Source organism: Microtus pennsylvanicus, chromosome 8 (assembly GCF_037038515.1).
Source record: "Microtus pennsylvanicus isolate mMicPen1 chromosome 8, mMicPen1.hap1, whole genome shotgun sequence".
NCBI classification, from domain to species: Eukaryota; Metazoa; Chordata; class Mammalia; order Rodentia; family Cricetidae; genus Microtus; species Microtus pennsylvanicus.
The window spans coordinates 74,011,552-74,025,997 of NC_134586.1; the positions used below are offsets into that span (position 1 = coordinate 74,011,552).

Sequence of the window (14,446 nt, forward strand, 5' to 3'; positions counted from 1 at the left end):
GTACCTACCTACCTACCTACCTATCTGCCTACCTACTTCCTATGTACCTACCTACCTGTCTACCTACTTCCTATGTACCTACCTACCTACCTACCTATCTGTCTACCTACTTCCTATGTACCTACCTACCTACCTATCTGCCTACCTACTTCCTATGTACCTACCTACCTACCTACCTATCTGTCTACCTACTTCCTATGTACCTACCTACCTACCTATCTGTCTACCTACTTCCTATGTACCTACCTACCTACCTATCTGCCTACCTACTTCCTATGTACCTACCTACCTACCTATCTGCCTACCTACTTCCTATGTACCTACCTACCTACCTACTCTTTTTTTTTTGAGACAGGGTTTCTATGTGTAGTCCTGCTGTTCTGGAACTTGCTCTGTAGACCAAGCTGGCCCCCGATTCACAGAGATTCTCCTGCCTCTGCCCCCTGCATGCTGGGATTAAGGCATATTTCATCACATCTGGCTGTATATTTACATTATATAAATAAATACATAAGAACGCACTGTGGGTTGTGTGTTTCTATGGGGTACCCTGCTTTCAAGACCCACCAATGCCCACTGAATCTGGGGCTTCTGGTGCTGCAGACACGGCCTGCAGCCATGCTGTCCCGTTCCTTCTCCTAATCTGTCTTCAGCTCCTGCCATCTGTTTGGAGTCTGAAAATGATCTTTTATTATTATTATTATTATATTATTTTGTAACAAGGAGGGGAAAGGTAGTGGCCTGGCACCCCCCCACACTCAGCCATCAGGAGGAGGTGGTAACCAACCCACCATCGTCCTCTATGCTTCCTGCCATTCATCATTTTCTGTTAGCAACCCAGGTCTGCTCCCCAAGTCATTGTCATCTCCTAAGGATCTATCGTGGAAACTGATGGCTCCCAGTCAATACACCAACCTCCAGAAGCAACAAGTCCACATGGGTAGATTAGATACTGGCTTCACACCTCAGTCTACACAGCTGGGTCTCACTGAGACCTCTGGAGACAGGCCCAAGACTCCACATATTAACCAAGGCTCCTGACCTATATGGGCAGTCTCATCCTAAGCACTTATCCACAAGAGTTAAACAGCAGAGGTAGATTTTCAGATACCAGAAGGTCTTGACCTCCCCTGGAACTGGACCTCAGGTCTAGAGTGGTCCATGGTAGGTGCAGGCTGTGGGCATGCGTAGTGTGTAAATAGTCAGAGATGAAGTGGAGATGGGAGAGGGAGGAAATGCCAAGGGGTGTCACCAGCCCTGAGGAGTGGAGAAGATGCTCAGGGGGTCACAAGATCTGAGTATGGGGCCAGAGAGAATATAAAGTGCTCTCAAGGCCCAGACCACACCTCCTGCTCCAGACATGACCCAGGTACTAGCACCCAACACTCGGATTCCACGGACAGTGATGAAGGAGAAATAACCTCCGGGTGTGTGTAACCTCTCCTGCCAAAGGCACAGTCCCTAGGCCAGCTTCTTGAGTGGCTGTGCTCATCATCTGGCCTGGGATAGTCTAACAAATATCTCTGTTTGGACAGGTCCACGGGACAAGGGATACCTTGTGTGTGATCCAGTACTGCGCCTCTAATGACAATGAGGCCCAGGAGTGAGAAAGGGAGGGGACAGACCTACCTGAGCTGCCAGCACTCTCAGAAGCACTCCTGGACATCTTGGGCTGACCATGTTTGCCGCTGGACCGCCCAGTCCCTTGAGGTGGGGGGCCTGAGGGAGCAGGGGTACCATCACCCCTGATAGTGGTGAGGTCCTGCATGCTGAAGCTTCGCAGTCTCTCCGACAAGGCACCCTGTCCCTGGACACAATACAGGAGAGCACTTGTTAGAGGCCTGACCGCAGGCTGATGGGCTCTACTGGGAACAGGCATGAGATGTGACAGCGGCCGAGAGACCTCTGCTCTGTGAGTGGACAGGCAGAAAAAAAAGCCCTGGGTTGCCTCTCCTCAGGTTCCCGGGTATACTTGCTGATATGCAGGTATGTTCCAGGGCCACCTCTGGGGGTCCCCTTTCTTTTAGAGATGTTCCCGTCCCTTTCAGACCCAGGGAAATCTGTAGCTAGGATCACTGATCTCTCCAGCTCCCCCACTTTGTATGTTTGAGACAGGGTTCTCACGTGTCCAGGGCTAACCTTGAACTTGCTGCTTGGCAATGGAGGCATACGTGCTAGGATGATCTTGAACTCCTGATTCTCTTGCCTTCACCTCCCAAATGCTAGGATTACAGGCATGCCTGGTTTATGTAGTGATAGGCTCAAATTCAGGGTTCTATGCACCTCAGGAACATCCCCACTACAATCCCTGCTCTCCAGAGATGGCTGGAGGCTGCTGGCTTCCCACCAGTAAAAGTCTATATATGGCCATGTTATCCTCAGTTCTCAGAATCTGGATACAAACTCAAAACCTAATATTCTATGCGCTTAACCCGACTTCTTCCCAAAGGCTATAAAACGCAGCTGGTATTGTTTCAATGTATGACAATAGTTTTGTTTTGTTTTTAAAATCTGTGAAGCTGAGATGGTTTACAAGGCACATTTACTCGTATTGGGCATATCGAGTTTCATAAAATACCCAAAAGGTAATGAATCAGGAAGGAATAAATGATATTAAAAAAAATCTCTGCTGCCTAAGTAACCACTTTAAATACTGAAGGAGCTGTGCAGTGAAACTCAGTGTAAATGTATTCTTTTGTTTAGGAAAGCAAGGTAAATGTGTTGTGTGGATGAAAAAGCAAACCTCCCCTCCCCCACCCCAAATGACAGGTCTGTGCAAAGAGAAAGGACAAAAGCAATGCAGGTTTGGGTGTAGCTCTGGGTGTGCAGGTGTGCCTCAGGGCAGGGGAGAGCCTAGTGACATTCTGTTGTTTAGATTTATTTTATTTTTTATAGTTTAATTTTCCACTTACTATTTGAGGCTTTCATAATGCATGTGATGTGTTTTGATCAAATTCATGGAAGTATTGCCTTGCTGAGGAGTTACTGGCAACTGATGGCTACAGGCAGGAGTCAGGGAGTCAGCTACCTTTTTAAAGATTATTCACTTAAAGTTATCTATGTGTGTGTGTGAGCATGCATGTGTGTGTGTCTGAGCAAGCACACACTGGCCAAGCCAGAAGAAGGTATCAGATCCCCTGGAGCTGGAGTTACAGGGAACTGTGAGCTGCTGGACGTGGACACTGGGAACCAAACTTGAGTCCTTCGGAGGAGCAGCAAATACTCCAAACCACGGAGCCATCTTTCCAGCCAATTTTCTACAGGAACAAGGCACTGATAGGTTGCCTGTGTCGCTGGCCTTGAACTCACAGAAATCCACCTGCTGGGATTAAAGGCTGCGCCACCACTGCCCGGCTCTATTTTATTTTCACGCTACTGAAGATGATGGTTGTTGCTGTGCCTGCTGCTGGCCACACCCAAGTTGCTAGTGAAATCAGTGAAAGAAAAGATAACTTATAGCCACAAGGACTAGGATGGGTTTCAATACCCCAAGCCCAAATAACTGGTCAGGGACTAACTCCATCAACGTCTTCTAGATCTTGTAAACACTCTGCCACAGACCTGAGGGAAACAGCAGTCTACACATTACGTGCCCATTTGGCAAAGGGCTCAGTTTCACGCAGGGAAGCCGAGCCAGTGCAGCTCCAATATCACCAGCATCAGGAAGATGGAGAGTGGCAAGGGTTAGGAAAGAGAATATAAGGGTGGCGCAGGACCAAGCCCGGTGCCAAAGGGAACCACAGAAGCAAGGAAAAAAGAGTCCTGAAAAACAAATCAGAACAGCTGGAGATGTCTGAAAACAACATGCCTCTTACTCGAAAACCTCATAGCCTTGTTCCGTCTCCGCTCAACCTCAATCATATTTACCATCCAGGAGGCCTTCTTTAAAAGCTGTGCTCGGGAGAACCCCCATCTTTTGTTTGGGAGCTGTTGTCTTCTGGAAGAGCTTCTGTTTGCCACACTGGTTTCCCTACTCTGGGAAAATAATTCTGGATTTTCTATGTTTAAAGAAGCATAATATAAGCAGGGCATAGTGGCGCTCACCTTTAATCCTGGCACTTGGGAGGCAGAGGCAGGTGGATCGTTGTGAGTTGGAGGCCAGCCTGGTCTACAAAGTGAGTTTCAGGACACCCAGTGCTACATACTGAGACTTTTCTCTCTCTTTTTTGAAGATAGCATCTCACTATGTAACTCTGGCTGGCCTGGAACTTACTATGTAAACCAGCCTGGCCTTGAACTCACCAAGGTCTATTTGTGTCTGCTTCTCAATGCTGGAATTAAAGGGATGTACCACCATATGCATCTTTTTCTTTTGAATATGTGTGAATATGTATTGCATGTAGGTATTTTGGGGCATGTGTGTATTTGTGTATGTGGAGGTCTGAGGACATCCTCAGGAACACTGTCTACTTCCTTTGAGTCAAGATCTCTCCTTGACCTGGAGTTCATCAAATTAGGCTCGGCTACCCTGGGGACCCTTTAGTCTGCATCAAACAGCCCCAACACAGGAGTCACAAGCATGTGCTACCACACTTGACGTTTTTTCTGGTCCTGGGGACTCAGATGCTCATCCTTGCATAGCAAGTGCTTTACTGACTGAGCCATTTCCCAGTCCTCATTCCTGATGATTACAAACAAAACTTAAATGTTCCTGCCTCCCTTGCAGCTATGGCTGGCGTTATACCACCGTCTTGTCCAATAGGGCGTGAGGAGATATCTGCTGAGGAGTTTGCAGCTAGATAGACATTTTTTCTTCTTGATATGCAAAAGGAGAAAATCCTGCCCTGCTCCCTTCTCTCTGCCTTTGAGGATGGTTCAGATCCTGGAACTGGTGAAAAGGGAGTCACAGGGCATCGCCCAGAGCCATGTTGAAATAATGCAACTTCCATCCACTCCTAGTTTTTCCACAAATGGTCTTCATCAGTTCATCATCAGTTCATCAATACAGTCTTCCACCTCTGAGAGATACAGTGCTTCTGATATCACTGTCTCCACCTACACACAAGTGTACTTGGTTATCACCTGTGGCAAGACTGGAGACAATGGAAGGTTCTGAGTGTTCAGCTAAGAGAAAGGAATATGGGTACTGATTATCTAAGATTCCACTGATCTTTTCTGGAACCATCAAGGATCAATAGCATGGGCATAATAGGCATTCACAGGGAGATGAAGGTTCCAGAAATAACAACCCTATATCACTGGTCCTTTGCAAGAACCAGAGAAAGGGCTACTAGCACAGGCATCCGTGGGTGGCTAAGCTGTGGTGATTCAGTAGACTCTTGACAGCGACAATGGGGTTAGTTAGAGCTTAGCCTGTTTACTGTGCTTCTGTGCTCCTTTAATTTGTGCATAAGAGCTTTTTAAAAATCTCAGTCTAGCAGTGTGTTAAATAAGAAGCAGTAAGCACTCTAAGTGGAAGGCATCATGTCCCCATTTCACTAGCAATGTTTCCTTTCTTAGTGGCACTTGAGTTAATGACATCCAGGTAATGAAAAGGGCTGCCCTTCTCTGAACAGCTTCCGATAAATATCTAGACTCCTTGAAACACGCTCTCCGTGGCATCTAGTCTGCTCCCCGTTCTCCACGTAAATGCACTTAACTCTGGGTATTGTCTGCTGGTCTTCCCCTCCAGACAGTTTACTATTGCAGTCCTGAATCCACCTTTCTACTTGACACACATTAGGGCCGAGGAGCTGGAAACCGTCAGCATGTAGGCGTCTATCGTGTTACCGCCCGAGAGGAGTGGCTACAGGAGACCACCCACCCCATTCCCATCTATCGGCCAGGGGCCCAGACCTGAGGGGCATTCTGTTGAACACACCTTGGGATGTATCCACAAGAGTAGGACATAGGGACAGGTTGCATACCTGTGAGGCAAAGTGCTCCAGGGGAGAGCCCCTTCTGGAGAACCTGGTTGTGAAAATATGTGAACCAAGTGGAAAGAGGCTCTTTTGGTCTTTTTGTCTGTTTTGAGACAGGGTTTCACTGTGTAGCTCAGGCTGACCTAGAACTCTTTGTGTAGATCAGGTTAGCCTTGAACTCACAGAGATCTGCCTGCCTCTGCTTCTCGAGTGCTGGGATTAAAGACATATGCCACCATTCCTGGTTGTTTTGATTTTTTTAAGACAGGGTTTCGTGTATCCCAGACTGACCTCAAACTTGCTAAGTAGCCAAGGATAGCCCTGAACTTCTAATCTTCCTGCCTTCACTCTCAACCACTAGGAGGAACCAGAACCACACTTATTTTATGTAGTACTAGGGATTTGAACCCAAGGATTTGTGCATGCTAGGCAAGCAACCAACCAACTTAGCCACACCCCCAGCCTAAGAGAGGTATATTTCTTGGGCAGATTTTAATAAGTTACCTATTGCCAGTGCCCATGACTGTATCTGTCTGGTGGAAGCATGCCTCTGGGTGACAGGCTTTACTAGGTGCTAGGACCAGGGATGACCTCACCCTCTTTTATCCCTTTTCATCTTGCACAAGGCTCACACACTCCTGTAGGGAAGCAGTGCAATTGAGTTTCCAGCAACACACAGCAATCTCCAAGATGACCCCGAGGACCTGAGGTTGTGAAGACGGGGATTCTGTGACAGTGACAAAGGTCTTCAACCCACACAACAATGCAGGTAGTTCTGGTTTGGTTTTAACTTTTACTTATTTTATGTGTATTATTGTTTTCTCCTGCATGTATGTGCACCATGTTTATGTCCGGTGCCCATGGAGGTCAGAAGTAGGCACTGGATGTAGTTAGATGTTTGCAAGCTACCACATGGATGCTAGAAACTGAACCTGGCTCTCAACCACTGAGCGATCCCTCCTGCTCCTATTTTGATTTTGGAGACAGGGTTTCACACAGCCCAGGCTAGCCTCAAGCTCACAATGTAGTCAAGGTAACCTTGAGCTCCACATCTTTCTTCCCCAATTCCTAAGTGTTAGGATTACAGGTGAGTACCACCATAGCCCATATATTTAACTGAAATTAAAACATAATGGAGAGGTAAAGCAGATACTTGCAGACACAGAACAATTTAGCGCCCTGAGCAGGTTCTGGATGGAGCCACCACGTCACAGGGGAAGGTGCAGCGGAGTGTGAACTCTATATAGCTCATCTCATTTCCCCGAGCACCCAGTGCTCACTTTGGATGACCGTGAGGATAAAAGGGACCGGTTTTAGTGAATCAGGCAATCGGCAGCAAAGCCACTGACAGAACCACATTTCCCAGGGGTAATTCAAGAAGAGTGAGGGCTTCCTGCTAACCCTCACGGCACAGCCAGCCCACTGACAGCTTCCCCCATCTCAGCATGCCACACAGAGAGCAGGCTTTATAGGATATAAAACTGGATTAACAGACAAACCAGAAAGAGATGAGGACTTCTACCAGGACAGCATCAGTACAAACCCAGTTCATTCTCCAGGCATTAAACAAAGGGGACGGGGCTGAGTAAGTTAGTCACGTTAGAGGCTGCCAGGTGAACACACTAACAGGCTCTGGTATGAGGACAAAGTGCAGCCAGCCTGTGTGTCTGGCACGGAGTCACACATGCCACACAGAGGAGTCGGGGCAGCAAGACACCTGCCTCTGATCCAGACCAGAGGCTGGCGGGCAGAGACAGCTGGCAGGCCTCTCTACCAGACTGGATCGGTTTGGAGTTAGTCACACCTCTCAACAGGGTTACCTGCCCTTCTCTGACGTCCAAAGAGGAGACAAAATGAAAGAGTCGAGCCACCTGATAAAAGGTAAAAGGGACACACAAAAAAAAAAAAAAAAAGAAAAAGAAAAAGAAGAAGAAGAAGCCATGGGCACAGGCCAGCAGAGACTGAAGGGTCATGTGATCCTCATTTCTTTCCTCGTTCACGCACTCACTGCTCAACTCTTGCATTTCTCTGTCCACACACAACAACGCTGGGAATACTGACAAAACTCCACTAAGTCCTGAAGAGAAACGGACGCCGGTGTGAAGTGTCTCCTGCTTCCAAGGACCTCAGTCAGACTGGGGCATCAAGACAGAAATTTGTACAAGAGACCACATGGCCAAGGTGACATAGCATGCAGCCGTCCGGGTGGAAGGACAACAGGGCTGGTCTGATGGAGGCCTCACACAGGAGCTCACAGGGCTGACACCCAGGAGGGAAGGGCGGAGGACAGAACTGAGTTCTCTACTGAAGGCTCTGGAGTAGTAGTGCGTGAAAAACAATAGAGGACAGTAGGAAGTGAGAACCTTCTAGAGACAGTTTGTGGACTATGCTGAGAGCAGCCCCAGTGTACCAGTGTATTTCTCTCCTGTTTTTATTTTCATTTTGCAGCTGGGGACAGGAAGGTCTGGAATAAGATCCACGTCCTGACCTCTGCTTTGAGAAGCACCCTTAAATGAGAAATAACAGGCAAAACCAAACTGCCTGGAGAGCCAAATCTGTGTCAGGTCACCCATAATGGTCACCCCCAGGAAACGGGTTTAGGACCCTCCGGACCCTGAGCGCTCAAAGAAGTTGTCTTAGATGAAAACCCTGCCTGCCCTGTGCATCCTCAGAGATCTCTCCAGTCCTCATCCACGTTTCTGATGCTCTCTGACACCCAGGTAGCAAATCCCAGTCACTTCTGAAGCTTACCCCTTTCCACTCCTCAAATCCTAACCCTGCAGCATCCCTTCCTCCTTCCCCTTTCTCTGCCCTTCTAACACAGACCACTGCAGTAGCCACTCAAGTGGCTGGCTTCTCTTCCCCCTTCCTGTTGAGGCTTGTGCAGCCCAGCTCTGGTCCCAGCTTCTAGTCCCATCTTTCTTTCCATTCCTTCTTGTGTTACACCTACAGGACCATTTTCTTATCATTCTAGAAAGAGCAACTCTGAGTACTATTTTTTTTAAGATTGACTGGGAATAAAACAAATGAATGAGAAAACATAATTTTATTTCCCAGTGCATGTTGCTCATCTATTCAGAGAGTAGACTGTGGCCAAAACTTGACTAACCCGTGGTCACAGATCACAACTGCAGGCAAAGTGTGAGTTTCTAGTATCAAGTCAAAAGAGGAAATGGCACTCATGGTGTGGAAACCGGGCCCGCACAAGGGAAAGGACGAAGGAACAGGAGCCGTTGCATGGGTGCTGCTATAGGCAAGGACTCCCAGCTCTGCTTCCCTGGGAGTCCCCAAAGAACTTGGTGAGTACAAGAGGGAGCATCCCACCAAAGCCGGAGTAGCTGCAGGTGAAAGAGCGAAACAAGACCAACGAGAACCCAAGGATGCTCAGAGGGCGTGAGGCAGCTGCCCAGTAGAGGTTCCCCATGATGGAAACGTGCTGTGCCTGCGCCAGCCACTGGCACAGCACGCCAATTAACTGCAAAACTAAGCATTGTTGTTTCTATTATTTAACTCTTCTTGAGATTTTATTTTTAATTTATATTTACTCATCTGACTGTATATAGTCTGTGTATCATGCCTATGCTGTGCCTACATATGCCAGAGGCAGATGCCAGAAGAGGGCACCAGATGCCCTGGGAGTTATATATAGATGGTTGTGAGCTGCCATATGGGTGCTGGAAATTAAACCTGGGTCCTTTGGAAGAGCAGTCAATGCCCTTGCCTGCTGAGCCATTTCTATAGCCCCTTCTGGTTATTTTCTAAAGGAAAAAGGAAGGCACATTCCTGTGGCTCAAGACACTAGCAATCTAGGGGCAGAAAAGACGGCTCTGCAGAGGATCTGAGTCCAGCTTCCAGAACTCATGCTAAGTGGCTCACAGCCTCCTGGAACTCCAGCTCAGGATATCATACATCTCTGGCCTTTTTGGGCAACACCATTTATGTGCAAATACCTACACACAGACATGTAATTTAAAATAAAATAAGTTTTTAAGAAGTCAGTAATCTAATTTTAAAAATGGGGTTCCTGGGTGGAGGGGGAGCAACACACAAGCATGTGAGTGCCACCCCCCCCCCCCAACACATTGAAAATGACCTGCAGGACAATCTCCAATTCACAGAATGCAAGTCTCACTTAGGGGATTTCTCTTTTTTTTTTTTTTTTTTTTTTTTTTTTTTTTTTTTTTTTTTTTTTTTTTTTATTTTTATCTGCATTTATTTCATGTTGAATTTATTCACGTGCCATAAGTTTTTGTTTCTTCAGTTTCTTCTGGGATATCTTTTTCTTCTGTGCAACCTCCTCTTCTGGCTTTGGAACAATCTGTTCCTTTTCAGTGAGGATCATCTCGATGTGGCAAGGGGAGCTCATGTATGGGTTAATCCGGCCATGAGCTCTGTAAGTTCGTCGGCGCATCTTAGGTGCTTTGTTCACCTGGATGTGCTCAATGACCAGAGAGTCCACATCTAAACCCTTCAGTTCAGCATTGCTCTCTGCATTTTTCAGCATGTGCAGCAAAAATTCTGCACTCTTTTTTGGCCACCGACCCTGTGTCCAGCCCCACTGTTTGGCCTGGGCGCACCTACCGACTCCACCATTGTACCGTCGGAATGGCACACACTGCTTCTTCAAAGTGACATCTTTCAGATACTTGGTGGCTTTTCGGATATGCATACCCTTGATGGCCTGGGCCGTTTCACGGGTGTTCTTAAAGTGAACCCGAAGGTTTGATCCTCTCGATTTGCATGATTTTGTGGGGTTTTCTGGGTCAAGAGAGTAGCGAACCATCTTCACAGGTAACCTCTGGCCGCTTACAGGAAGAGGGGATTTCTCTTCAATGGCTGACTTTAACAGCAGGGCTGGTAATTAGGGCTGTCCCAAAGACACATCTTCAGGGGAACTAAAGCAACTTTGTTTTTCAAGTCAAATGAGGAGTTAAAAAGAAAAGTTGGTCTAGTAAGTCTAAGAAGGAACAGGTAGATGGGACCTAGTGCAGCAGGCTAGTTTCCAAGGGAGTAAGGTGTTCTGGACGCTTCTTGGTTTCAGAACTTTGGTTCAGTACATTCTTCTCACTGGGGCCTTCCGTTAATGTGAGAATGAGCTCTTCTGGACAACTGACTTTCAAGAGAATTGTTTTTAAAAAAGAGAGATTATCAATTCTAGTCTTTAAAAGAGTTGGAGCTGTCTTCCTTCTGCATGGAACCATGGGCTATGAAATAGGAAATAGAGGGGAAAAAAGCCAGCAAGGCCATGGGGACAGAGAGCAAAGTTTTGGAGAAAATAGTATGGACAGGGATAAACAGCGAACAGAAAGTTCCCATGTCTGACGTTCTTGTTTTAGTTTTTCTAGTTTCAAGATAAAAAATAACAACACTATATAGAAATAAGAAATTATATTTTCATAATGATATGGTTTATGAAGCTCAAAACATTTGAGTGTATGTGTACATATGCACATGCTTGGCACACATGCAGAGGTCAGAGGTCAACTTTTTTAACAGTTGGTTCCTTTGTTCTACTATCTGGGTTCCAGGATCATCATAAGCTTAGCAGCAAAAGCCTTGACCACTGAGCACCTCAGTGGCCTAGACTTATAAAGATGTCCGTCCATACTTCATGAAGATAAAACATCCTCCACAGGTATTAATTTTATTAAGGAAGTTGCTCAGAGCCCAATATTGTTTTAATTTTAAATTGCTTATTATATGGATGTTTTGCCTACATGTATGTCTGTGCACCATGAGCATGCTGGGCCCCTGAGGCCTGAATACGGCATTGGATTCCTTGGGACTGGAGTCCCAGGATCTTCTGAGCTGTGGTGTGGGTACTAGGAACTGAACCTGGGTCCTCGGGAAGAGGTGCTCTTAACCACTCATCCATAATGTACCCAAAAGACCTTTCTTCTTCCATGTATAGCTCTTAGTATACAGGATGTAAAAATGGACGAAAGAGCAGCAGAAGGGTTGGGGACCAATTCCTTGATCACATAACCTGGCAGAGGAATTTGCAGTTCCACTGTGGCACAGATTCACGCTGTACAATGATGTCTTGATCCACATAGGGACACACACACACAGACACACACACACACTCCACGACCCTTCACCCCCACAGCTCTTCTCATCTTCAAGGTTAATGTTCTAAGGTGTTACATTTGCGCCACAGGAAAAACACAGAAATAGACTGTTTTAACCTCAGTCACTCATGTTTTCTACTCTGGATGGGACTCCAGGCAGTGACCTATCCAAAGCCGAATGCTTAAAATCACCTGGGGACCTTATTAAGAACAGAGATCCATGGGCCAGCGGGCTCACTGCCTGAGGTTCTGATTCAGCACTGCTTAAAATCAAAGGTGGTTCAGGCATGAAAGCCAGATCTGGACCCACAGCGAGTGAGTCATCCTCCAACACTGCTGGGTGCTGTCCACTGTCGCTATGGAAACCACTGATGGAGAACTCCGTTTGAAGTTTTGGATTGTATTATTACTTTTAAAGCACATATCTGTTTCAAAAAATAGAGGGCATTATTTTTGGAGGAGAAGATGTGTTTTCTCTCCCTAGATATTTATATTTTGTGAGAAAAAGCAAAGCTTCCACAAAGCAGGAAATTTTTCTCATTTAAAACCATTGGACAGAAAGAGGAAGTTCTCTGCCACGTGAACCGTGGAAGGAACTGACAAGATGCTGTTCCCCGAGGCGAGCTCCAGGGCATCTGGACATCCTTCAGGTTTGAGCTGAGGTACAGTGATTGGCTGGAGGAGTCTCTCGCACCTCAGCTTAGGGTTGGTTAGAGTACTTTTTCCCCCCAAGATTCATTTTATTTTTAATTATGTACACGCCTGTGTGTGGATCCACGCATGAGTGCAGGTACCCACTGAGGCCTGAAGAAGGCATCAACGCTCCTCCTGGAGCGGGAGATACAGGCAGCTGTGAGCCCCCTGACTTCTGGGAACCAAACGTGGGTCCTCTGCAAGAGTAGCTCCCAAGTGCTGAGCATCTCTCCAGCCCAGGTGAGAGGTTCGTCACCTGTGATCCACAGGGAGCTTCATGGGCTCTGGGAAACTCTTGTTGTCACATATCATGTATGTGTGTATGTGCATTTGCATATATATGTAAGAGGGGAGAATGCTCTGGAGGCAAAATTCACCATCTTTTCCCCATTATAGTTTTTTTTTTTTGAGTCGGGTTTTCCTGTGTAACCTTGACTATCCTGAAACTCACTCTGTAGACTAGGCTGGCCTTGGACTCACAGAGATCTGCCTGCCTCTGCCTCCCAAGTGTTGGGATTAAAGGCATGCTCAGCTACTACCCCGCTCCCCAGCATGTTTTTAAAGGGACCTTCGAATATAAAGATAACGGGGTGCCGACTGGTCTTTAGCCTATCCTGTGCAATCCACACAGGTGACAGGCAGAGGCAACCAAGGGGCCTAGGGTGTGGATCAGCCCTGGTAGTCAGACCCCAGCATGGTACTATACCTTAGAAGCAGCCATCACAGCTGCTGTGGCCGCCACGTTCAAGCCCCTCTTCCCGAAGTGCACAAGGGCGTCGTAACTTCGATCTTTGGCTTGGACCAGGCAGTCATCAATTTCCTGTCAAAGGAGAAGCAGAGACACACTGAACTGACAAGCTCAGATACATCTCTTCTTAACCTCCTCCTGTCAGAGGACAAGCAGAGGCACACTGAACTGACAAGCTCAGATACATCTCTTCTCAACCTCTCTTGCCTGATGGCTGGCTCTCACTGGCCTGTCATGTCATGGACACTTTGAATATGTGGTCATAGATGGAGGATGGAGAAGACAGGCTAGCTATGGCCAAATGCAAAGAGAATTCTAAGTAAAAACACAGCAACTCACTGACCCAGCAAGGCCCCGAGTTATCTCTAAAGTTCCTCTAAGTTCCAGGGATGCAGAAAGCCTGCCTTTCCCTGAGAAGCTGTTCAACAAGACAGACTGACAGAATCCGGCATGACAGAATGCCACAAACAAAGTTTTAGTCTCAGACCTCAGCTAGTCGGTGGCAAAACTTAGGAGTTTGTTTGGTTTGTTTTTCTATTTTGGGGGATTTATTTTATATGTATGAGTGTTTTGCCTGCATGTACGTGTGCGGACCATGTGCATGCAGTGCCTGTGGAGGTCAAAGGGCGTCGGATCCCTGTAGTTACCGATGGCTGTGAGGCACCACCTGAGTGCTAGAAGCAGCCAGTGCCCTTTACTGCTGAGCCATCGCTCCAGCTCCTCTACACAGTTTTATTTTCTGGAAAAGGACAACAATGATGGCTTTCCCTTGTGGTACATGGTGAGGGCTAGCAAGGCAAGCGTCTTGGCTACCACATGTGACAGCCTCCACCATCCTCTTCATCCTCGAGAAAGGCGATGGGAAATTTGCAACTCCCAAGTTTTGTTATTCCAAGATATTGACTGCCTCATGTGTGTAATGAGAGGAGAAACTGGATATGGAAAAAAAAACAGGCATTAATTTTGTGGATAAAGGAGATTTTAACAGATGCTGAAATAAAAGAAATTGAAGTCGTCTCAGAGCTGTCACACAGCCAGGGAGAGGCAAGGCAGTAAACCATTCTGGCATCTCC

The 14,446-nt window shown here is 47.0% G+C and overlaps 1 protein-coding gene across 3 annotated transcripts in view; it reads right to left on the reverse strand.

Moving 5' to 3' along the window:
• Reep1 (receptor accessory protein 1) overlaps positions 1–14,446 on the reverse strand; it is a 110,709-nt gene that overhangs the window by 18,107 nt on the left and 78,156 nt on the right. For 2 of the 3 annotated variants that reach the window (XM_075983859.1, XM_075983860.1), the window contains exons 5-6: positions 13,332–13,445; positions 1,630–1,807 (exon numbers count right to left, since the gene is read on the reverse strand). In XM_075983859.1, the coding sequence (XP_075839974.1) occupies positions 1,630–1,807; positions 13,332–13,445 (292 nt within the window). Of the gene's footprint in view, positions 1–1,629; positions 1,808–7,681; positions 7,733–13,331; positions 13,446–14,446 lie in introns of all 3 variants that reach the window. The other variant, XM_075983858.1, reaches the window with a different exon arrangement.